Below are 24913 nucleotides of genomic sequence, written 5' to 3' on the forward strand. Positions count from 1 at the left end.
ACAAGTGCACCCATAATTTCATGGGAAGCAAAACAATCACAACTCAGAAATTTCATTGTGCAATAGAAAAGGTACAATCACCCAAAGCTGCATATTTTGAGAATCAATACCAAATGGCAAAAAATACATATCTTTTGCAATTTATACACTGTTTAGAACTACTCTCTCAATCATCCAAGAACCAAAGAGTAAGTTTTTATTAAAATGAAATAAAAGCATTGACAGGGCTTCCCTGGTGGCACAGTGGTTGAGAGTCCACCTGCCGATGCAGGGGACATGGGTTCATGCCCCGGTCCAGGAAGATCCCACATGCCGCGGAGCGGTTGGGCCCGTGAGCCTTGGCCACTGAGCCTGCACGTACGGAGCCTGTGCTCTGCAACGGGAGAGGCCACAACAGTGAGAGGCCCGAGTACCGCAAAAAAAAAAGAAAAAAAGCACTGACAGCTATAAATTCACCCTGATGACATAACTAACCACTGGTGATACAGTCATTTACAAAGAACATCATCATTTTGCCTTCAGAATGCATCTTCTCCCTGCTGATACCAGACTGTACATCAAATTTAAACGACACACAAAAAAGCTAGCATCATCTCCCCATGAGCTAATATTATCTCCTCATGCACTATTTCCAAGAACTGCTAAGAGCTAGAGGCTTTTCTAAAGGGAAATATTAGAGCAGGAAAAAAAGACAAATTCATCCAATTTAAAAGTCCAAATTAGTTACTCCCCTAATTGCATTCATCTATCATTGTCAAAGCTACTTTTTTATTTACTTAGATTTCTAATTTGAGGGAAAGCAAAAAAACATTTAATTACTTAAACATAAAGTGGAATATACAGCATACAGAAGGGATCATCAAAACAAAATATCTGCTATATTTATTTATATAATTTTACAACGTTTTTTAAACTAAAACTTCTCTCTCAACACTTTATTACAGTTGTATATATAATTTGCTTTAGCAGATCAAATAATTTGTGATTGACTAGAACAGAGAATAAGTGATATTTAGCACACATGATAAAATGAATAAGCTGGAAGTCATCTGTCCATCTCATACTCATTATTTCTAATCTTAAACTTCCATTAACAAAGTCAGTGTTAGAATTCCTCTAAACTTCTCTAAATTGCACCTTGAAGGTGCAGCTACAATAAGATGCTGATTAAATAAATAAATCTATTTCAAGGGGATAGGTATTTTATTGAAACTATATTAATATAAACAAGAAATCAAGCATTACATAAAGCAAAGAACCCATACGTATATCACTAAGTCCAAGAAGCAGCTTTCCTTCAACTAATATAAAGTGAATTTCGTAATTCTTGGAATAAAATTCAAAACCCAATTAAATATTTTTCTAAAAGAGCAATCAAATTCTAGTACTAGAACTGCACATTTCCTTAAAAAATCATTTTTAATGTCTTCCAATGTTTGGTAGTTTGGCATTACAGAAATAACTGCAATATACTGTACTATTCTTTACCCTTTTTTGATGTTATAAATATTCCATAATAATTTTTTAGAGACATAATACATGTAAGATATTATGTGTGGACCCACCACCCAGTTTAAGAATATTACCATTACCTTTGATGTTACCAATGAGTCTTTACCTAACCACTCTCTTCTCAGTTTCCTCAGATGTAATTATCCTGATTTTTGTGTTTATCACTTCCTTGATTTTCTTTATGGTTTCACCACCTATGTTTATGACCCTGAATATATTGTTTACTTTGTAGGATTTTTAATCTTACATAAATGAAGCCACACTGTAAATATTCTTCCAATGCTTGCTTTCATCATTCAGTATTATGTTCCTGATTTTAATCCATGCCTTTTCAGCTTTCACAGTAATGTATCTTCACTGTTGTACTACATTTCATTAAATTAATATATCACAATATATTTATTGATTTTACTGTTGGTGGAAATTTATGTTGCTTCTAGTGTTTTGCTATCACATAAACAATTTTGCTCTTCAGGCTCTTGTACATATCTATTGGTACCTGTGTGTGCGTGAGGTCTGCTTGCAGGGAATACAAGCCTTCATCTTTAGGAAATAGCGTCAAGCTATTTTCCAAAGTGGCTGCACCATCTAAGCTCCCAGCCACAGCTCATAACTATTCCACTTGTTCTACTGCTCCTCCAACACTTGAAATTGTTAGACTTTTCATTTTTGCCAATCTGTTGGGTGTGGAATCGTATCTCATTGTGGTTTCATTTATTTCTCCATCTAATAAGAAGGCTGAGCACCTGCTTTTCATGTTTACTAGCCAGTCAGGTTTCCATTTCTGCAATGTGCCACTCAAATCTTCAGCCCGTTTTTCTATTGGATTATCTTCTTCTCATTGACTGAAAGCATTTGCTATAAATTCTGGATATCATTCCTTTGTCAATTATATGTGTTTTAAGTATCTTCTCCCTGTTGTATTTTTCGTTTTCATTATAGTGTCTTTTGATCAGCAACGGTTCTTAATTTTAATGTAATTGGCTTTTTTTCAATCTTTCTTTGACAGTTTCTGCTTTTTATATCTTATTTTAAAACCGTTCCCTACTCTAAGGTCATAAAGGTTTTATCCTACGTTACCTTCTAACAGTTTTACAGTTTTGACTTTCACTTTAATCTATCTGGAATTGATTTTTGTGTATGGTTTGAGGTAGGGGTCTAATTATTTTTTTTATTTTTTTGCCCAAACAAACAACAAACTGTCCCAGTACCATTTACTGATAAAAAGTTCTCTTCTCCATTTATATGCAATGCCAGCTCTGGCCCAAATCAAATTCCCACATACAAAAGCCTGAATCTAAGATTGCTTTCAGTTCTAAAGTTCTACTCAACTGAAGGCGCTAAAACGTCTTGTGAAGATAAGTTGAAACAATTAGTTTCAACTTCAAGAATTTTTTTTAAAGAAGAGAACATAGCAAAAGAATCCTGACTTGGAAAATGTGATGAAAAAAAAAAAACTGCAGAGGGTTCAAAGAACCTGAGTTCTAATTCTCATTTAACAACTTACTGACTATGTAGAATTAGACATTCTAAGTTGTCAAAAATAATAGTACCAAGAAAAGGGTAAAAACACTTACCTTTTTCCCATGTGTATAAGGTCACTTAATAAAAGTTCATAAAATTATACTAAACAATATTTAAAAGATAAATATAAACAAAGGTATAGTTTAAATAAAATGTTACCATCCCAAATTTTAGTTTTAAAAGTCTATAATCTAATGTGGAATTTTTGCTCTAACTTCTAATTTTGTATCTACCACAGTTTGGTGCTCAAAAGACACTTGTTGACTTATATCAACACAATCTAATTAAAGACCAAGCAAGGTACAGAACGTTTTCTAAAAGGTGTCTTCTTTGTTTGAACATTGTTAAACACCCATACAGAAATCTGACCCACTTCATAAGGGATAAAGTTTAACCTGAAGAAAGAATTTTCCATTAATAAAATCACCTTTAAGTATATTTATCTTATATTATCGATACTCTTTTAAATAGTCACAGAAGTTCAAAATACACCTGAATACTTTTCATCCAAGTATAGACATGACTCCAATTAAGCATCTCTATTAAGCCAATTTGGAAAATACTCTAGGTACAGAAATCTATTGAAACAAGTCTATAACACTTAGGTGACTTTGGTTGCTAACCCATCCCCCAAAAGCCAACCATTACACAGTTATGGACTTTCTTATAGAATCTTATTTGTAATACCTACTCATGAACAAAATCATAATGTACACATGAACTGGTAGTCACCTTTCATTAAGATTCTAACTACATAAATGTAGCACTGCCCCATGGGAAAAAAAAGTAGCTTAAACAGTTTAGATCTTTATCTCCCAATTATCTTCTGGCAATAAGAAAAACATATTCCGACATTAATTCCCTATTTTCATAACCTTAAAAATAAGCCCCTCCAATCAGGAGCTGGAAACACGTGAGAGAGAAAATGTTAAAATAAATCATTAATAACATATTTACCGGTTTGATTCGAAGCTGACCACCCACCACTTCAAGAATGGCATGTCTTCTGGACACTCTCTTATCTGTTATCTACAGGAGAAAAAAAATTAAAATTTCAAACACAGCCACCTGCCTAAAAAACAATAACAACAAACCCCACAGCAACGTTTCTGAAATCAGTAGGCTAGATATGAAATCTATTATTCATTCAACAACTGTATATTGAAATGACTGTCCTCACTGAACAAATAACGAAACAACTCAGAGATTAAGGGACCTTAATCACAGAAAAATAAACAGTGAAGCAGAGACTCAAGGTTGGAAACTAACAGATCCCAAAACCTTTCATGATGGTTTCCATTCAAGACAGACATTTAGTAGGGATTCTTATCAATAAAATTCATAAAATGAGAAAAAAATCTATATAATATGTACTTATCAGGAAGCATTCCAAATACAGATAAGATAAATTATGTTATAATGACAGAAGGTCTCAAAAAGCAGCAGTCTGGTAAATGTAAAAGGTAAGACTACAAGCTTTGGTGTCAAGCAGACCCAGGTCAGGCAGACCTGCATTTGAGCTCAGGGCCATTAGCAGTAGTTAAGAGAACAGGAAGGTAGGAGAGGGAGCAGTGAAAACCAAGTATTTACAGTGAAGAAAAAAATTTTAATTATATATTTGCTTCCTGTTTTGAGCCAGCACTGTTCTACTTACTCTCACAATCACTTCTGCACACCAAAGTTTAAAAATTGAGGACCTCCCTGTGGTGCAGTGGATAAGACTCCACGCTCCCAATGCAGGGGGCCTGGGTTCGATCCCTGGTCAGGGAACTAGATCCCATATACATGCCGCAACTAAGAGTTCACATACCACAACTAAGGAGCCCGCCTGCCACAACTAAGACCTAGTGCAACCAAATAAATAAATAAATATTTAAATAATAATAATAATAAAATAAATTGCAACCTTCACTTCTGCACTTTCTATTTCCCCTCTCCACAATTAAAAAAAAAAAATTGCTTGCACTTTCAATGTTGAAATTGCCAATCAAGCCTTCCCTGCATGGCTATTAACAGAACAGTTAAGATTACCTTTGTAATTTGTGACTTTATGTAATGAAAACATTTTAATCACCAATTTTACTTAGCACCATAATTATCCGGCCTACCTCTTCATTACCTTAGTATCTATCACTTCATCTCTGACCTTATCCACATCAGGACCAAAATTATCAGTAAAAGCAGACTGTAGCAAAGCCTAAATTCAAGTAAACCCATTGGTTCTACAAAAACTTGCAAAAATATGAAACTTCCAGGAATCAGTACTCATTATTTTAGCCAACGACTAATTCCACACTTAAGGCTGTGACTATATAAAAACAGAAGCATCGCAGTGGAATAAATTCCACATAGTGAATATTCCACACAGCTACAGTTGATTTTTAGAACATTTTCTAAAATAAAATATCTTAAAGGTAGCCTATTTAAAATATATCCACTATTAGCCACAATGGCTATTTCAGACAATTAAATATAAACTAGTAGCCTATTCAATCAGAAAAGAGAGGACAGAAATTTGGAAGTTCCTATATTCTTCCCATAATATGCCTTAGTGGGCCCAAAACAGCAGTTATCTAATAATCCACTTTACCATTTGCACGAACTTTATCATTTGCATAGAACTTTCACTTAAATATTGAGCTTCACCCTAATACTGTCACAGCTATTCACATTTTACATATTTGGAAGCTGAAAGTCCAGAGAATTTAAGTTGCTTGTGTAGGTCACTCTTCAAGCAGGTAGGACTCCAAATCCATACTTATTAACAAAAATAAATACCTGAGAAAAACAGTCATATATTACTCTATGCCTACATGTAATCATTCAGAAGTAGTTTCAAGAACTGCAAATTACTGTGTGGTGAGGAGTAAGAAGTTTCTATTTATAACTTGGAGAGTAATATCTTATTGTTAACTTCAATAATACAAATTGATTTTCTAACCAACAGAGTAAGAAACTGCCCAATATAAAACCATGACATATAAGGATGGTTCCTGTAATAGTCCAGCTTGGGTTTCTTTCTTTTTCAAACCATATTTTTGCAGGAAGCTATAATATAAAAGTATAATGTGACCTCTAGTGGACACATGTTTCTACAACAATGTAATTTCATCACAAGCTGTGCATTTCTATAGTACCCACAAAAGTGTTTTAAAGAGTCTTTGAAATTAACATCATTCAGGCATTTAGCTATACCTGTCCCTTTTAAACCACACCTCTAAATAATGAGTAAGTTACAAAATAATAATTTATGCTTTTTCAATGGAAAGTTTGGAGATTTAACAAATTATCATTAAAGCTTATTTGAATTTCAGGATGTGGATGGTGAGAAGCGGGTAAGGTCACAAACAGATCCTAAAGATCTGATGGCCTGCTTTATGTAACAGCAATCACTGCTCCTTGTGCAGAGTAAATATTCATACATTCTTATTAACATACTAACTGTAATGGCAATTATTTACCAAGACCAAGGCACTGTTCCATATTTATCACATATATCTTTTTTCATCTTTTTTCATCTTCACAAAACCTGTGGAAGGTTTTGTTTTTCAGGTGAGAAATGGAAGTGCAGATAAGTTAAGCAACTACTTAAAGTTACACAGCCAATAAGCAGCAGGACCAGGATTTGTGATTCTAAAGACATCTTTGCTCTTGGTACTGTACTGCTTCCCTCATTATCATTATGTAAAATATCATTTTTAGATGATTTAACATCAGCTTGACTGTAAACTAAAACATACTAAACAACTGGAAATAAGGAAGAATGGCTATTTATTAAGCAAATAGACATTCTAAGAAAACTCAAGCCCTAGATAAAGCTCCAAGAGGCCTTCAGGCTTTCACGTGGTCCTGTTTATTCTAAGATCACACCCAAGTCTAATGAGATGAGTTATCTGAATTCCCAGCTGTCTATTCACAGCAGATAATAAAGTGCATAGGGTTTAGTAGTCAGTGCATTAACAATGATGTTGGTCTGCAGGTGGAAAGGAAAAGGCTGTAGAAAAACAAAGAAACATAAAGACTCAAAGGAGTACACTGGCTAGAGACTCCTGGGAGTAGGACGAATGGCATAACATCCTTCTCAAGGTACTAAAGGCTTATCTGAGTTAACTTACTGATTACCAAGAGTCATCAGGTTTAAACAAAAACTTCATTTGAAAGTCAGACATTTCGCATCTTAGAAAACCACAGAAGTAGTTAAAATAGAGGAATTCCAGTGTCCTACCAAATAATTGTAGCCACCTAACTTCTAATCACACCACACATTCTCCAAAAAAATCAGAGATCAACAAATACAGCAAATAAAACCACCTATTTTCCACATCTAAAGCACAACTAGGAGACAGGTTACCACTAACTTTAATTTACATGTAAGAGGGGAAAGAAATGCCAAATGCGGATGAAGCTTCAGGATCGATGCTGGAACAGAATTTAAGTGGCAGTTCGGAGGAAGAGAGAAGATGGGAGCGAGAACCACAAAAACGTCACCCCTTGAGTGGGAAAGGCTGAAAATGCATCCCACATCCAAGAGTTCAGAGATCCAGCAAAATTGAAAATAATTTGGGCATCAATATGAATAATAACAATAATGGAATATAACACACTCAATACAAAATAATCTATGAGTTCATACTGAACTCAAGAAAGGGGCTGGGGTCAGGGCTGGGAGAAAAAGCCTTTCTTTATAAAAGAATGACAGCTAACATAGAAGAAATGATGGAATGAGGAAATCACAATTTTGTAACTACTAACATTAATTGACTCAGTAAAGTAACGATGGATGTTAATTTTCAGGTGAAAGCTTGATGGGAAGCAGAATACTGCTGAAGTCTCAAAGCATCACTCAGATTACTCACAAAAAGAATAGCATCGTCTCTGGAGAAGTCTGATAGACACCACCTTCCACAAGTGATCACATTTATAACCAACAACAACAGGACAAAGAGAGAGAGACCTGGGCCTCCTGACATGCTGCTCTAAGTTCATATCACCGATGGAATGTTCTTGCCCAAAGTGTTTAACCTGAATCTAATTATGTGGAAACAATCAGACAAATCAAAATTCTGGGCATTCTATGAAACAACTGGCCTGGACTGCTAAAAGCATTAATGCCATGAAAGACAGCTCTAGATTAAAGAAGATAATATATATTTGATTGGATCCTAAATTTTTTTAATGCTGAAAAGGACATTATTTGAAAGTTGGGTAAAACTGAATATGGAATATTAAAATTTACTGCACCATTACAAATTTCTCGAGTATAATTTATATAACTTACATATATAATGTATATAGAAATGTCCTTGTTTTTAGGTGATACATGTTGGCATATTTGGGGATGAAGTGCCATGCAATGTACTTTCAAATGAGTTCAGGAGAAAGAGGAAAAAAAAATGTGTATATATATATATATATATATATATATATATATATATACACATATGAGAGATAAAGAAAAAGTAAATGGGACAAAATGTTAACCATTAACTAACCTAAGTTAAGGATACATAGGTGTTAGTTGTACTAGTCTTTCAACTTTTCTGCAGGTCTGCAATCTTTCGAAATGAAAAGTTGAGGCAAAAATAGTTAAAATTTCAAAAATGTTGGTACATTTTTGGTTGGTACTAAAAGGGTTATCATCAGGTAATGGAAAATGTAGTGTACACAACTGCTAAATAACATAACTGAAGTGTGATTTAATTTACACCTGTTCCAGTGAAATTAATAACCCTCTATTTTCTACATGCTCTTTCTATTTTCTACATTTCTACATGCTGTTTTAAAATATTCCTTTGATTTAGACTAAGCACCACAAACTGGTAGCCAACACACCACAAGTCACTCAGTATCTTTTTTAATTTTTACTTTGAAGAGTGTATGTACCCTCCACCTCCCCAGAGTGCCCAGCACTCCCTATAATCTTGCACTTAGCCAGCTTCACTCTTTATTGCATACCTGGCCTCTGCAGGCACGTGAATTTGTAAGTCATGATTTAAACTACACCTATACTTTTTAGATGCTAATTCTTCACACATGACACTGTGTACCAGATGCTACTAGTTGCTTAATCAATATCTATTCATTTCTTCTTTCATACTACTATTACTTCAATTTTGTTTAGGGTAACAATGTACCCAGTTAAAAACATCCAAATGCCCAGAATTCCTCATAGCTATGGATGGCCGAGACACAATTCTAGCCAAGCACATAAGGAAGAGTGTGTATTAACCATGCTTTATAGTTTCTGTATCTGATGCTTTGATAGCTAAGACTTTGCTGACTAGGGAAAGGCTACCCCTCCCAGGGTTACTGATTCTAAGAAACAGTAAATGACTCACCGCAAGTGCACCTTTCATATGCAAACAAATCCATCCAAAGCCACACCCCCAATGATGGCTTTACCTAGTTCTTACACTGCCCTAACCACCCTAGGACTAGGCATCAGACAACTAGGGGTGGGCCCTAAAGCCCAGAGCCCCATAAGATTATTCAAACTAGATCATCCTCTGTTTACACTGCCTTGCCCATTCACTCCAAAGAGAACCACAATAAAGGCTTTCCTGCAGTTCCCCTAGCTCTCTCTGCCTTCCACCAACCTTGTGTGGCCCTGTGTGGCATGGTGTGTCCTTACTTCTCTCCGGAGCTATGAGTATTAGTTTTTCAACAATAATCATCTCCTGGTCCATTGGCCTCACCATATCTAACAAAACAATAAGACTACATTTCAAAATATAGTGGAGCTTCTGGGAAGATTAGTGTCTTCCTGATAAAAAGGAACAGGCTCAACTGGCCTGCACCTTTTTCCCTCTGCCTTTCTCTTTTTCTTCCAGCTTATGTGTAACACCTCAAGGTACAGCAGCCATCTTATGAGTACAGATGCGAAAGCCATACGCAAAGGATGACCAAGGAGAAGCACAGAAAAGCCTGTTCCTTGAGCAGCTGCACCAGCCCTGCACCGACTGCCCAAGATTCTGTTACAGAAGAAAAATTAATTTGATTAAGCTGCCGTTTGTCACATTTCTGTTACTTGCAGCCGAAGCAATTACGATTAACACACACTACTCTAACAACTGTTATTATTGATACTGGACACCAATAGCAAATTCGTTTATGCTCAGCCAGTGAGAGAAGGAGTATTAGAAAACAGAGAAGCTAACTAAATTAAGCATTCAAATACAAGAACATTTAATATTAAAAGAACTGCACAGCATACAGCAGGAGCTTAGAAAAGAAATTCTGAAGGATATACAGACTGAAGAATTACACTGAAATCACTCCTATCTCTTGTTAGCAACAGCTAAAATGACAGTAATTTTTCTTCAGACACTATAGAAAAAACCCTTTTTTACTTGAATTCTTCAGACTGTGTCTTGAATGGGGACAGGGATCTCTGGTGTTTTTTTTTTGCGGTACGCGGGCCTCTCACTGCTGTGGCCTCTCCCATTGCGGAGCACAGGCTCCGGACGCGCAGGCCCAGCGGCCATGGCTCACTGGCCCAGCCGCTCCACGGCACGTGGGATCTTCCCGGACCGGGGCACGAACCTGTGTCCCCTGCATCGGCAGGCGGACTCTCAACCACTGCGCCACCAGGGAAGCCCGGGATCTCTGTTTTTATATGACTTTTGTATTAATACAATGTGGCTCCCTTATCTTTGATTTTCTGGTTTTGAATTGGATATTTCATGTATTATGACACATGTACAAGTTTTCTCCATTTTTAAGACATGGAGCTTGTGGTAGAAGAAAAGACATGAAAACATAAAAGAACTGTTTGTGATTTGTTTGCCAAATATTTATTTTTGGCATTTACTGAAGTCAGACAAAATGAAGATTTTCTTACACTATCAGCAGAAATGTTTAGATATTTTGAACCAAGGTCTCTGACCTATTTGTTTATTATGTCCAACATCCTAAAAGTAAAAAACAAACCTGAATAAAGTAAAAGTAGAAAAGCTACTGGACCTTTCATTTCATTTTTGTCCATATATAATATTTACTGAAAAACCAACATCAGTTCATTTTTCTGACAATGTCTTCCTAGAGAAATTTCTGAATATCACAGACAGGAATAATATATCTCAGAATTCAGTGTTCCCATTTAGCCTGGTTCCTATAAATGGAAAAACAGAGAAGAGGAAAAATTTGTTTTTTTTCAGAATAAGCTACATAACAAACCACAGGCTAAGATAATAACAATTTTCTTGTACAATACTTTATAATTTACAGTGCTATCACATAAGATTATCTGGTTTGCTCTATCAACAACAGACAAATTCAAACTTTCATAGTAGAGAAAAACAGAAAATCATCTGCTATGGGATTTAAGCCTGTATTATGAGAAAATGCCTAAACCTAAAGAAGCATGGGATCTATTTTAGGCATAATTTCCATAAAATTCTTTCCCCAAACTTATATTGTGGGGCAAGTAAGCAAAATCTAAAATTAAGACCTGAAAATCACAGCAAGATCCTTTTTGACCCACCTCCTAGAGGAATGGAAATAAATGCAAAAATAAACAAATGGGACCTAATGAAACTTCAAAGCTTTTGCACAGCAAAGGAAACCATAAAAAAGACCAAAAGACAACCCTCAGAATGGGAGAAAATATTTGCCAATGAAGCAACTGACAAAGGATTAATCTCCAAAACATACAAGCAACTCAACGCAGCTCAATATCAAAAAAAACAAACAACCCAATCCAAAAATGGGCAGAAGACCTAAACAGACATTTCTTCAAAGAAGATATACAGATTGCCAACAAACACATGAAAGAATGCTCAACATCATTAATCATTAGAGAAATGCAAATCAAAACTACAATGAGATATCATCTCACACCGGTCAGAATGGCCATCATCAAAAAATCTACAAACAATAAATGCTGGAGAGGGTGTGGAGAAAAGGGAACCCTCTTGCACTGTTGGTGGGAATGTAAATTGATACAGCCACTATGGAGAACAGTATGGAGGTTCCTTAAAAAACTACAAATAGAACTACCATATGACCCAGCAATCCCATTACTGGGCATATACCCTGAGAAAACCATAATTCAAAAAGAGTCATGTACCACAATGTTCATTGCAGCTCTATTTACAATAGCCAGGACATGGAAACAACCTAAGTGTCCATCAACACATGAATGGATAAAGAAGATGTGGCACATATATACAATGGAATATTACTCAGCCATAAAAAGGAACGAAACTGAGTTATTTGTAGTGAGGTGGATGGACCTAGAGTCTGTCATACAGAGTGAAGTAAGTCAGAAAGAGAAAAACAAATACCATATGCTAACACATATATATGGAATCTAAAAAAAAAAAAGAGAAGAAAATGGACAGGAGAACCTAAGGGCAAGACGGGAATAAAGATGCAGATCTACTAGAGAATGGACTTGAGGATACAGGGAGGGGGAAAGGTAAGCTGTGACAAAGTGAGAGAATGGCATGGACATATATACACTACCAAATGTAAAACAGCTAGTGGGAAGCAGCCGCATAGCACAGGGAGATCAGCTCGGTGCTTTGTGACCACCTAGAGGGGTGGGATAGGGAGGGTGGGAGAGAGGGAGATGCAAGAGGTAAGAGATATGGGGACATATGTATATGTATAACTGATTCACTCTGTTATAAAGCAGAAACTGACACACCATTGTAAAGCAATTATACTCTAATAAAGATGTTTAAAAAAATAAAAAAGATAAAAATAAAATTAAGACCTGAATTGAAGAGAGACTGGTTACTGTAAACCAGTTGACAAACCATAAACTTTTCTTACCTAGAGTGATCCCCAGTATTGGGTCCAGCCCACACTCCAGAGGTCAGACATCAACACTAAGGCTGCCATCATATTAGATGATAAGTAGACCTTATTTCTGAACAGAGCAAAAGCTAGTTGACACAAGCTGTTTAATATCATCCCACGTGGAATGTATCAAAGTGCAATTTCGGATACTAAGAAAAGACAAGTTTGAGGAAGTGGACTTGATTTTGACCAGAGGCTCTCTAGGCAGACTCCAATTTATGCATGATCTCTCTTTATAAGGTTATTAATATACTGGATGTGGTCTTTGAAACTTGTGAATATACTTTCTCACATGAATAATGATGTAAATAAGAGGTAGGTTATCAGACTACCTCACAAACACCCATGTAATCCACAATACTAATGAAATATGGATCATTTAGACTTTTAAAAGTAAAATCCAATACTTTCTGAGCTCCTACTTTAAGGTTGCCGAATTGTTAGCCAATATGATGAAACTGTGCTGACTCACTGCCACTGAAATTTCAACTCACTCAATCAGTTTGGCTTGCAATTCTGCTTGCACAGTGAATGCTATACAAATGTGAGAACATCATCCTCAACTTTAATATATTATGACAGAGGCAACATAGTGAGTAAAAATACAAGCAAAGCTTAGTAAGATAAAACTGGGTCTAAATCCCCACTTGGGACTTTGGTAAATGAAGCTTTCTAAATACATTTAGTTCAGGCCAGCAGACATTTCTTAAAGACTTATTCTGTGCCAAGCATTCCACTTAGTGTGTCTAAAAGTGGTTTTCAAATCTGGTTTCTCGTATTCACATTGAGTGGTACCCGGGAGATGACAATTTAAAGAGTTAAATTGGAAAATACATATGAAAAGCAATTTACTGCACACCTATTAGAATGGCCAAAATCTAAAACACTGACAACACCAAATGCCGACAAGGATGTGGAAGAACAGGAACTCTCATCCACTGACAGTGGGAATGAAAAATGGTACAGACACTTTGGAAGACAGTTGGCAGTTTCTTACAACACTGAACACCCTCTCGCCATACTATCCAGCAATTGTACTCCTTATTATTTACCCAAAAGAACTGAAAACTTATGTTCAAACAAAATCCTGCACATGGATGTTTATAACAGCTTTATTCATAATTGCCAAAATGTGCAAGTAACCTAGATATCCTTCAGTAGACACATGGATAAACTGTGGAACATCCAGACTGTGGAATATTACTCATCACTAAAAAAAACAGGAAAAGACATGGAAGAACCTTAAATACATACTATGAATGAAAAGAAGCCAATCTGAAAAAAAGTCTACATATACATACTGTATGATTCCAACTATACGATACTCTGGAAAAGGTAAAACTATGCAGATGTGGTTAAAAAGTTCAGTAGTTGCTAGGGCTTGCAGGGGAGAGGGAAGATGAACAGACAGAACAGTGAGATTTTTAGGGCAGTACTCTGTAACACTACAATGGTGGATACATGTCATTACACAGTTGTCAAAACCTATAGAATGTACACCAAGAGTGAACCCTAGTGTAAACTGTGGGCTTTGGGTGATAATGACATGCCAATACAGGTTCATCAAATATACCACTGTGGTCGGGGATGTTGATAGGGGAGGTTTTATTTTTAAGAAAAATAAGAAGCCTATTTTTAAAAAAGAAAGAAAACTAGTACATGTTGTAAAAGCAATGTCTGTAAAAGTTAAACAGAATCACTGATGTAATGTGATCATCCCACAAGTCTACTCAACGCTTATCCAATTATCCAACGTGCCTTACCCTTTCCAACCTTAGAGCCTTAAATCATTCATTTAGCCTTAAGGGCCCTTCCCTTCCTATCTACTGTCGACCTATCAAAATTCTAACTGTTCTAACATTTAAAGTCAGCTCAATATGTCAGTGAGTTCACGAAGCCTTCTCTGAGCCCTCATCTTAATTGTGGGTTCATTCCTACACCTCTCTGTATCACGTTACATCCTTCTGTTTGGCTCAAGGTATTGAAACAAAACTTTTAATGTGACCTTTTAAAAATCAGAGGTTATATCTAAAAATCTAGATTTCTTACTACTTTTGAGAAAAATGATATGACACTTACTAGGTAGGAATGGGGGTGAGTAGCAGAAACTGCATTACACAGTCCTCTCCTTGTGGCCTCAACACTGAGGCAGTTGTCATTTACGACACCGCTGTCATCTATCAGTGTGTCCCTGTGTTACTTTTTCTTACTCTCTCCCACTTCACTCACTGGAGGTGCCTGCCTAGCTCCCCTTTCTAGTTACTTGCTTCTATGTCTCTCATACCTACTAACTATAAGTTTCCTGAGAGCAAGGACTTATTTCTCCTTCATTCCTCCCATCTAACTATAGTATATATTCATTAGCTATTTTCTGAATTTACTAATTAGTCAATAAAATAGAAAAAATGCTAACACAATCCACCATGAATGTTGCTCCTTAAGCTTTAGCAGTTGGTAGCACTGCCTCGTTACTATATTTATATTCACTTTAAAACTCTACGCTCTCCTTTTTACACCTAAGTTGCAAGTAGGCTCTTTATGAGGGTTGGAAGAGTGAGGCTGAGATGCAGAAAAGGAAGAGATCATGTGTTGAAGGCCTACCATACGTCAGGAATTGTACTAGGCTTGATAACTGAGGGCAGGGCAAAGCTAGGAGTGCTTGGCACGTCCCTAGGGACAAACCTTGTCAGACCAGACAGCCGCAGCAGGTGAAGTCTGGCAACAAGTAGGAAGAGTGCAGAGTTGCCAGGCCTGGGAGTGCTTACTTTGTATAAACTTTGTGGGACACTTACAACAGTCTTAGAAGTGGTGAACTGATGCCTGGTGAAGAGTCTGCACTAGAGCCCAGGACTAACTCCATCCCCACCTGGGGGCCCTTTCTCTTTTTAATTAGAGCAGTAGCTTCAATCACATCTGCCTTTAGGAAATCGCACTAGATACCAGGTGCTGTCCTATTTCCTTGGAAGAAAATAGATCATAAAGGAATGGGTCCTATAATCCCTGCTATCAAAACAGAATAAGGAAACTTTGAAATCAGAAAGAGCAGTTTTCATTTAAGAGCAAAATCGGATTTAATTCAAGAAAAACCATAAAGCAAATAATTGGGCCTAATGGTATTCTGTTGTTTGAGATGCTGTAAAATCTTTTTTTTAACTAATTTTTTTACTTAAGATAGTTGTAGATTCATGGTTAAAAGCTACATTACAGAAAGATCTCTTGTACTGTTTACTGTTTCCCCCAGCAGTAACATCTTGCAAAACTACAGTACAGTATCACAACCAGATATCGATATTGACACAGTCAAGACACAAAACAAATCCCTCATTGTTGTTTTACAGGCATACCCAATTCCCTCCTGCTCCCCTCACCTCTTCGTTAAGCCCTGTGAACCACTAAGCTGGTCCCCATCTTTATAATTTTGTCATTTCAATAACAGTATGTAAATTAAATCATACAATATGTGACCTTTGGAATTGTTTGTTTTCACCTAGGAAAACTCCCTGGAGATTCATCCTGCTGTAAAACCTTTTAAATGGTGATCAGGAAACAGAATTACAACTTAGTTAAATAAAGACCTTGGGTTCCCTGATGACTTACACTAAAGCAAAGGGAACAAGAAAATGAAATTTCACTGTGCTCTGTTGTCTACAAGTGTTCTCTATAAGGGTTTTCCTGCCACTGTAAAGATACGAAGGCATTCCCACGGTCAAACTGTTTTACCACAAAGAATGCTTTACACATTGGAATTATAAACCTAAAGGTTGTGGCCATGAAGGTTCGTGAAACTTGTCTCCAAAAAACATGGCTAGTTAAGAGAGTTCAAAAATCATCCTGATTATTACTAATCACTTCAGATAGATATGAATTTACAGTAAACTCCCTGAGTTTACTAAGTCTGCTCTCTCACACACTACAAACAAAACAAACCAACCAACTCACTGGAATTGCTGTTGTTTGAAACAGCAGCCCTCAGGTGGAGTTTAAACCACTGCAGAGAAGAAACACCTGTCTGTCAGCTCCAAAATCTTGAGAACCACAAGGTAATTTGTTTTTCAAGGTTTTCCTTCCACACATCTAGTATCGTTCGTAACCACTTCTAATAACCTGCCTTGGCAACTTAAATCTCATCACTGAATGACTATTCAAAAAGGAAAAGCTAAATCCTGACCAGATAATTGACTTTCTATTCCTTACCATTTTTAAAAAGAGAAACCGGGCTTCCCTGGTGGCGCAGTGGTTGAGAGTCCGCCTGCCGACACAGGGAACACGGGTTCGTGCCCCGGTCCGCGGCTGGGCCCGTGAGCCATGGCCGCTGGGCCTACGCGTCCGGAGCCTGTGCTCCGCAACGGGAGAGGCCGCAACAGTGAAAGGCCCCGCGTACAGCAAAAAAAAAAAAAAAAAAAAAAAAAAAAGAGAGAAACCGAATAGGCTCCTCTCGCATTAGCAAGCCTATAACACAAAGATCAAGCTACAAATAATGAATCGGTCTGTGACCCGATGTCAAGTTTATAAAACAGAGGCCTAAAATTCATCCTTCATTTAACCGAATCCTCAGCACTCGGTGTTAGTGATACAGTATGTTAAGGAAATTAAAACTCATTAGTAATCAGACATAACATTTCTAGATGAAGCACATACTCTGTTTCTAACTGAGATAAAGTGAGAGAGAGAGAAAAATAGGGGGAGGGAGGGGAGGAGGGACGAAAAGGGGAAGGAAGGAAGAAAGGAAGGACGGAAAGAAGGGAGGAAGGGAGGGAGGAAACCTCCAGACAGTTCCACCAAACGTTTGTATAGGTTAATAAACTTTGAAGAAAAATAACAAACATTTAAGTAAAAACAAAAAACCCTACAAACAAACCAGCAAGTGAACTTGGAACTTTCTCAAAAATCTTACCACATACACATATATGTACGCACACATACACTCACACCCCTTTAGAACTGACTTCCCCATCACCACCTTGAACCACCACTCCTTTTCCTGCTTGGAGAGGAGTCCTAAGGCTAATACCTATGGTTCTATTTAGACACTGGAGGTTAACCAGGGTAACAGACAACACTCCTTACTCCCTGGTATTGGCTCACTGACACAGGTGTGTCGGGACAGTCCAAGAGAAAACTGGAGGGCAAGGACCCATTCATCCCTGTGTGCCCCGCAGTGCTAGGGTCTGCACGACATGCTGCGCAAAGCAGGCGCTAAACAAGACACGCTGAATGTTGAGAAAACAATATATATGTATTTAGGATGAGATCTACAAAATTCCAGAATGGTACAGGCAAGTTTTCTAACTCCTAAACATCCCAGAGGAAGAATACGTAGCCCAACGGCACTCTGCGTCCAAAAGCTGTGTGTGCCCTTTAAATAACCAATCCATAGCTCAATTTTCTCATCTGAACAATGAAGATAATAAGAGCACCTAATTCATAAGGTTTGGAAAGGATTAAGAAGTTGGTATAGGTAAAGTCCTTAGATCAATGCCTGGAATACTACACACTACAGAAGGGTGAGCCACTGTTGCTGAAAAAGGCTACTACAATAAAAGTAAAGCCGACACAGTACCACCAAAGGAGCCAAAGCTTAAAAGAAATTATTCTAGAAAAGCTAATATCAGAGGTTGGCAAGCCTTTTCTGTAAAGGGCCAGAAACTACTGTAAACACTGTGGCTTACCAAGCCAAGAGGCAATATCCCCAACCCTCAGAGCAATTATTCTCCCTGAAAAGCTTAACATGGATTTTTTGTTTACGTTTTACAGTTTAAAATTTGAGAATCATTCTTAGTATGTGGGTCCAAACAAAAGCACGCTGGATTTGGAGCCAGAGCCACAGTTTGCCGACCCCCGGGTAAGATTATAATGATGATAACCCAAGTCAAGTTGACTGAAAAACGTGCTGCCCCCAAACTTCTAAAATACACATAGGCCAGGCCGGCGCCGTGGGGAATAGGCGCAGGACCCCGAGTAGGGCCTCAAGAGCCGGCCAGGATCTCGCGGCTCTCCGGGGCCGCCGAGCCTCCGCCACACTTACTCCCAGCAGCGGCCCGCGGCCGACCACCGTCTCCCCCGGCGCCAGGGCCACCCGGGGGCCGCCGTCCTGCGGCTGCAGCTCGAAGACCCGGGACATGGCCGCGAGGATTAGACCCCTTCGCGAGGAGCCGGACCCCGCAGCCGTTTCCGCCTTCCATGGACGGGCGCCGGGCCTACGCAGGCCCCCGGAAAACACAGGGGGAGGTGGAGCAAAGACTGCCCCTGAGTGTGACCAGGCCGCGCGGAGCTGGGGCCCCAGCGCGGGTACGGAGTCCCGCCCCTCCACTCAGACCAGTGACTAGCTCAGGGATTTCCCCCTTCACGCCGCCTCCAAACTATTGTTTAAAAGCCCCGGTTAAACCCCCCCAGCCCTTCTCACCGCCCACCTGTCTCGGAGGACACCGGTCCTTGTAGTCCGTGGCGCCTCCACTTCTCCTCGCTTGCCGAGCTGAGACGCCCTGGGAAAACTACCAATCCCAAGAGGCAATGCGCGCTCCTCTCTGCGCCTGTGCGAAATACTAGTCAGCAAGGCGGGGCTAGAGTGGGCTGGACGTGAGGGACTTGAAGGGGCAGGGTTCGAAGTCCGGAAGGTTTAAATCCTTGAAGAAGAGGTCGCCAAGGCCCGGTAGGTAGGAGGGTCTTCGCTTCCGGCTGACTTTGGGCGGGCGTGCTTGGGGGCGCGGCCCTGGCGCTAGCACAAGCGTCCGCTTAGCCGGCCGGAGCTGCGGTGACATTTGGTGCTGACGGTTGTTATTGTTTACTTGTCAGTGCCCCGTATGGTTTGGACTCCGGCAAATGCAGTCTGGGCGGGACACGCCAGGAGGGTGGCTCAGAAAGCACGTGGGGTCATTCCTTCCGACCTGCGGGGTCCGCAGGGGGTGAGGGCTCCCCGAGAGCCGGGCGTCTGCGCTGCCTTCCGATCCCTCCCTCCGTGTGACACCCGAAAGAGGGGCGATCTGTCACCTAACTAGAGAGGTAATTCAGCAAAGTTTGGTTCAGAAAGAAGAAGGGGCAGAAGAGGATAGGTTTCTAGGCATCCAGGCAAAACTGGACTTAAAAGAAGAAAAATGCCTAGTGGGATTTTAGGAACCTCACCAAGGCACCCCCATCTGTTAAATTCAAAAGCTTTCATCTGCCTCCTGTGGTATAACTGTAAAGGCAGGACGCATTTTATCCCCAGTGAGATCTTGGGAGAAGTAACAAATGTGCATTTAAATGCACAATAACTTTTTCCTAATATGAGATAGAGTAGTTTGGCTTTGGTTTATATTAATGGGGCAGGAGGATGGGGGTGACAAAAACTTGACTCATGAACTTGTTTTTACCAGTTTGCTTTCTTACTTACCCAGACTCTCAAGAGGAAGTCCTCTGCTGAACTCAGACATTAAAATCCTAACCACCAGAGCTAATTTGGATCATAAACCACCAAATGAATGGGAGCGTCTGTGGTCTTGGCAAGTATAGAAACATATAGGTGAGTAGCACATCTGGAAAGGGGAATTTGTCATTAGCTGAGCTAGAAGAAGTATTTAGCTGTATCTGAAACCTCTCCTGTGATGCCACCCCTCATTATAAAAGGAAGTGCAAAATGGAATAATTTTAAGTAATTATGATTTTAAGTAAATATGAACTGTCTTTATAAGCCAGAATAGCTCCATGCTTTCAACTGATTTCAGAAGCCTGCACCATGCACCTTAGGTAAATTAGCTGAAACTGGACTTTAAATTTTTAGTCACGTGCTATACCCCGATGAGTTATAAACATTGTTTATAGTTGTTAGTCACTGTTGCTTGATGGCCTCAGTGACTGTTATCTTAATTCATAATTGACTATGCATGTAGTGTAGCTTCAAAAAGCCATTTCTAGGGGCTTCCCTGGTGGCGCAGTGGTTGCGAATCTGCCTGCCAATGCAGGGGACACGGGTTTGAGCCCTGGCCTGGGAAGATCCCACATGCCGCGGAGCAACTGGGCCTGTGAGTCACAACTACTGAGCCTGCGCGTCTGGAGCCTGTGCTCCGCAACAAGAGAGGCCGCGACAGTGAGAGGCCCACGCACCGCGATGAAGAGTGGCCCCCGCTCGCTGCAACTAGAGAAAACCCTCGCATAGAAACGAAGACCCAACACAGCCAAGAGTAAATAAATAAAAACCATTTCTAAAACACTACTCTTATTGAATATTTGAAATTTTGTCAGTATAACCCAGACCTCAACTTCTTGTCTATTTCAGTTAGTATTTGTGTCAAATGTGAGCACCTACCCATTAGATGTAAGTAGATAAACAATTCTTATATAAACTACTAAAAGTTGATCAAGTTTATGATTAAGTCACAAACTGTAGATGAAGAATTTAATGACAAGGCATTGGTTCCCACAGACAAATATTAATGAGTTAAATAGAATCGAATACTTTTCAAAAGTATTTTCAATCAGTACTTGGAATCGAATGTGTTCTCACAATATTTGTTTCTACTGCTAAAAATAAATTATAGTCTGACTGTGAAGAATCCCTTCTCTTTTTTAAGATAATGTTCTTTGGGAGTAAAAAAAACCCAAATATTTAGAAACAAACCCATTTACCAAAAATGTCTAAAAAGAAGAAAGGAAGTAACATGTGTTGGGTGCCTCCCACATGCAATTCAGATGTGGGGCTAGATGTTTTACACATTATCCCTGTTTATGCTTGCAAGAACACACCCCAGAGAAGCATCATTGGCCCCATTTTACAGACTGAGAAGCTCAAGTCAAGAAAGTTAAAGTTTATTAAATCACACCCAGAAAGTACCTGGCTCAGAGTAGGATCTATAGTCTGATCTAAAGGGAGTGAGTCTTTTTAACTTTTGCCTTTTAGCTTACTTATGAGGATAATTCACTAAAACATCAAGCTATGAAGAAAAACTCCAAGAGGAACCACAGTTCAAGGGTTTCTGATCTAGAATTGAACTCTGCGGATGCTGAGAAGGAAAAAAAAGAGCGTCAGAATAACTTTGTTGAACTGCTGCCTCCAGAAGTTACTTTTAAAATTTTCAGTCAGCTGGACATCTGGAGTTTGTGCAGGGCTTCAGTGACGTGCAGGAGCTGGAATCACACAATAAGACACAGCGATGCCTTGTGGAAACCTCATTGCCTGACTGTGAGAGCTGTATGCCAAAGAGAGATAGATGATGATCTAGAGAGTGGTTATCCCTGGAGGGTAAGTTTAACCTATGGAGTCTGCAGTGTTCTTGACAATATGGTGGTCAGTTTGAGCCCAAGCCTACCTTCTGCTTGGAAGAGGGAGGATTTCATATCCAGAATGACATACAGAGTTTGTTGGCTTTGGGAGTTAAAGTTGAATTTTATTATTCTTTTCCTGCAAACCACACTATCTCCCATCCATCTTTTTACATTTTGGGGGCATTTACCTCTGTTAACCACAATAGCTACTTCATTTCACTCTACCTTATCCAAAACCCCCGGGAGACTCTGTGAGTCACTCTGTTCTGTACACACACACACACTTATTAGTATATGTGTATATCGATGTAAATAATCTTTTCAGCCCTCTCAATCAGCTTCTCTAGTTTCAAACAAACTCACTCACCAACCACTGACTACCTTCTTTAACAATGGTGGTTTACCTCTTTCAGGTAATACTACTGAGGAATTACCAGAAGAGTAAAGTGAAACATGAATGGCTAAGTGGCAGATATAGCAACATATGTTCTCCTATCAGCCTACCAGAAAAAATCATGTACCCAATGGATGCAGACACATGGGGGGAAATTCTAGAAGCAGAACTGGAAAGATAAGCAGAAGAATCACACACAGATCTCCTAACTTTGAGAGTTTAAAACTAAAGTGACTCAGTTTATAAAAGGTATATCTTTAGCCGTCCATTTTTTTGTTTGCCTTTTTACTATTTAACATTTAAAAGAAAACTAAGTAGAACATATTATAAAAATATAGCTTTGATTTTATTTTGCACTTTAGTTAAAAATACGTTTCTGGTTTTATTGTAATGTGGAAAAATCATGAAATGCTATTTATGTAAAAAAACTATACTGATAGAGTGATTTCAAAATGTATTGTTTCATGTATTTGTGTTACTCTGTTGCAGTACTTTAATGATAAGAGAGTTTGATTGGTATTTTCTGCTTAATGATAATTTGAAAATTCAGGAAACCATTTGAAGAAATTGACTTAGAGATTTTTTTTTTTTTTGCGATACGCGGGCCTCTCACTGTTGTGGCCTCTCCCGTTGCGGGAGAGCGTTGCGCAGGCTCAGCGGCCATGGCTCACGGGCCCAGCCACTCCGCGGCATGTGGGATCTTCCCGGACCGGGGCACAAACCCGTGTCCTCTGCAACGGCAGGTGGACTCTCAACCACTGTGCCACCAGGGAAGCCCTAGAGATTTATTAATTAGTAGACATAACTTGACTCATGGGGAGACTCCCTAAATGAAATTAATAGCAATATGTTTAAATGTATAATAAATTTGTATTTCAATAACTTTAAAATTTCCATTTCAGTGGAATCAGATTGAATTGTCAAACACTGAAACCATTTTGTGTTAAACTTGTGGTTTAATTTAAAATGAACCTGACCAGAGGGCTAAAGCTTGTGAGATTAAGACTCCCGTTACTTGCCTACAAACCTAGAATTGCTCTCAGGGACTGAAAATATATGGAAAGTTTTCAGCACACATAACGGCCCTCAGAACCTCCACACTATTTTTCTTGGTGAAACTTACCTTCTTTTTGACAGCCTTATAGCACCATCTAGTGTACTCCTTGTAGATAACCAAGACAAAGGACCGGCTCCTTTCTGTTTTCTCCACACTGAAGAGAAAGAAAAATATTATTTTCGAGAAACCTGTATACTTTGTTGAAGTTTAGAGCTTTATAGGAGTCTTTAACTTTTATTCTCTTTTTCTTAAAAGTAGATGATATAATATTCACTATTCCAGATTCTTCATTCTGAATCTGTGATCAGCACCATAGGTAAAGTGTCTACAAAACCTTTAGTTAGCATGGGATTTTCTTCTTAAATGGTGCTCTATAGCATGAAAAAATGAGTCCAGGAAATCGGTATTCCACGAATAGGCAAATATCAGGAAGGTGCCCCACTCTATACAAATTCCCTTTGTTGGATCAAGTAGATGATGACTGATTGTCTCCTACTGTCTTCTTGGGGTTGGAAGGGGCCTTGAAGATCAGGCAGTCCAGTCCCTAGGACTATTCAGTCATCCCTGCTATAGGAATGTTCTTCTTCTCACCCACCATTACTTCTTTTCTTGGCAAATTCTTTTGTAAAATATGTCATCCCGACCTGGAAACCATCTCAAACTTCTACCATTCTGGATTAAGTGACCCTCTTAAGGTTCCCCTAGTTCTTTGCACATACCGTTCTCAAAGCTGCATACTACATTAAATTGTCTGTTTTATTTGTCTGTCTCCCCTTTTAGGCTGTGAGCTTCTTAATAGCAGGGTCCATTTATTTATTTTTGTGTTCCCAAACCTGGAACATAGTTCCATAAAGATTTGTTAAAGTATTTCTATATTATTTATTTTAATCCTACCCAGAATGTAAAATAAAAATAATTTAACATTGTTAGTGGATAAGATTGTATTGAAATGCAATGTACAACCTATAAGATATATGGGATGCTTAATATTAATGCTAATATATGAAGAATTATTCTTGTTTTCTCAAAAGCTGTAAGAGAAAAATAGGAAAAGTTGAAATATTTTTTTTAAATTCTTTGAATAAACACTTGCAAATAAGCTTCACCCAAAAGTTTCACTTATTTTTAATTATTGGGTCACCCCAATCAGTCTTAAGTATTATTTTGTTATATGAATACTCTTTAGTTTGGTTTTTGTTTTAGTATTATATCACTAAAATAATTCTATGTATAATTAAGTTATAAACTATGATCACAGTCTACACTGAAAGGAAAGTTTTGGAACTTAATGACAGATTTACAGAATGGGCTTAGAATGAATTGTACATTTATCAGACCAAGCCATTGGCATCTGAGGACATGTGTGTGTGGAGTAGAATGAAAGG

General features: G+C 38.5%; 2 protein-coding genes across 5 annotated transcripts in view; one reads left to right on the plus strand and one right to left on the minus strand.

Moving 5' to 3' along the window:
- The window catches only part of APLF (aprataxin and PNKP like factor), an 85241-nt gene extending 66006 nt beyond the window's left edge, over positions 1–19235 (minus strand). For all 3 annotated transcript variants that reach the window (XR_013831000.1, XR_013831001.1, XM_079940604.1), the window contains exons 1-2: positions 18866–19235; positions 3994–4065 (exon numbers count right to left, since the gene is read on the minus strand). Coding sequence is in view for 1 of the 3 variants with exons in the window: in XM_079940604.1 (XP_079796730.1) it covers positions 3994–4065; positions 18866–18961 (168 nt within the window). In the remaining 2 variants the exon portion in view is untranslated. The remainder of the gene's footprint in view (positions 1–3993; positions 4066–18865) is intronic.
- A 21-nt stretch (positions 19236–19256) lies between these two features.
- On the plus strand, positions 19257–24502 carry FBXO48 (F-box protein 48). 2 transcript variants are annotated; one of them, XM_079940605.1, is made up of 4 exons: positions 19257–19489; positions 20214–20338; positions 21713–22054; positions 22491–24502. In XM_079940605.1, exons 3-4 carry the CDS (start codon positions 21749–21751, stop codon positions 22650–22652), a joined length of 468 nt encoding a protein of 155 aa, XP_079796731.1. In that variant the 5' UTR covers positions 19257–19489; positions 20214–20338; positions 21713–21748; the 3' UTR covers positions 22653–24502. The 2 variants fall into 2 exon arrangements, 1 of the variants encoding a protein (XP_079796731.1); XR_013831002.1 differs by lacking the exon at positions 21713–22054 and having other exon boundaries at positions 22491–22626.
- Positions 24503–24913: the final 411 nt, after the last annotated feature.

The sequence above is a fragment of the Stenella coeruleoalba genome (genome assembly GCF_951394435.1).
Source record: "Stenella coeruleoalba genome assembly, chromosome: 13".
NCBI classification, from domain to species: Eukaryota; Metazoa; Chordata; class Mammalia; order Artiodactyla; family Delphinidae; genus Stenella; species Stenella coeruleoalba.

What these genes read in the sequence shown, in the direction of transcription:
- FBXO48 (XM_079940605.1), top strand. Translation starts at nt 21,749, where the DNA reads ATGAAGAAAAACTCCAAGAGGAACCACAGTTCAAGGGTTTCTGATCTA. An exon ending in AGAGTGGTTATCCCTGGAGG is followed by an intron (nt 22,055 to 22,490) that starts GTAAGTTTAACC and finishes TACCTCTTTCAG; the next exon opens with GTAATACTACTGAGGAATTA.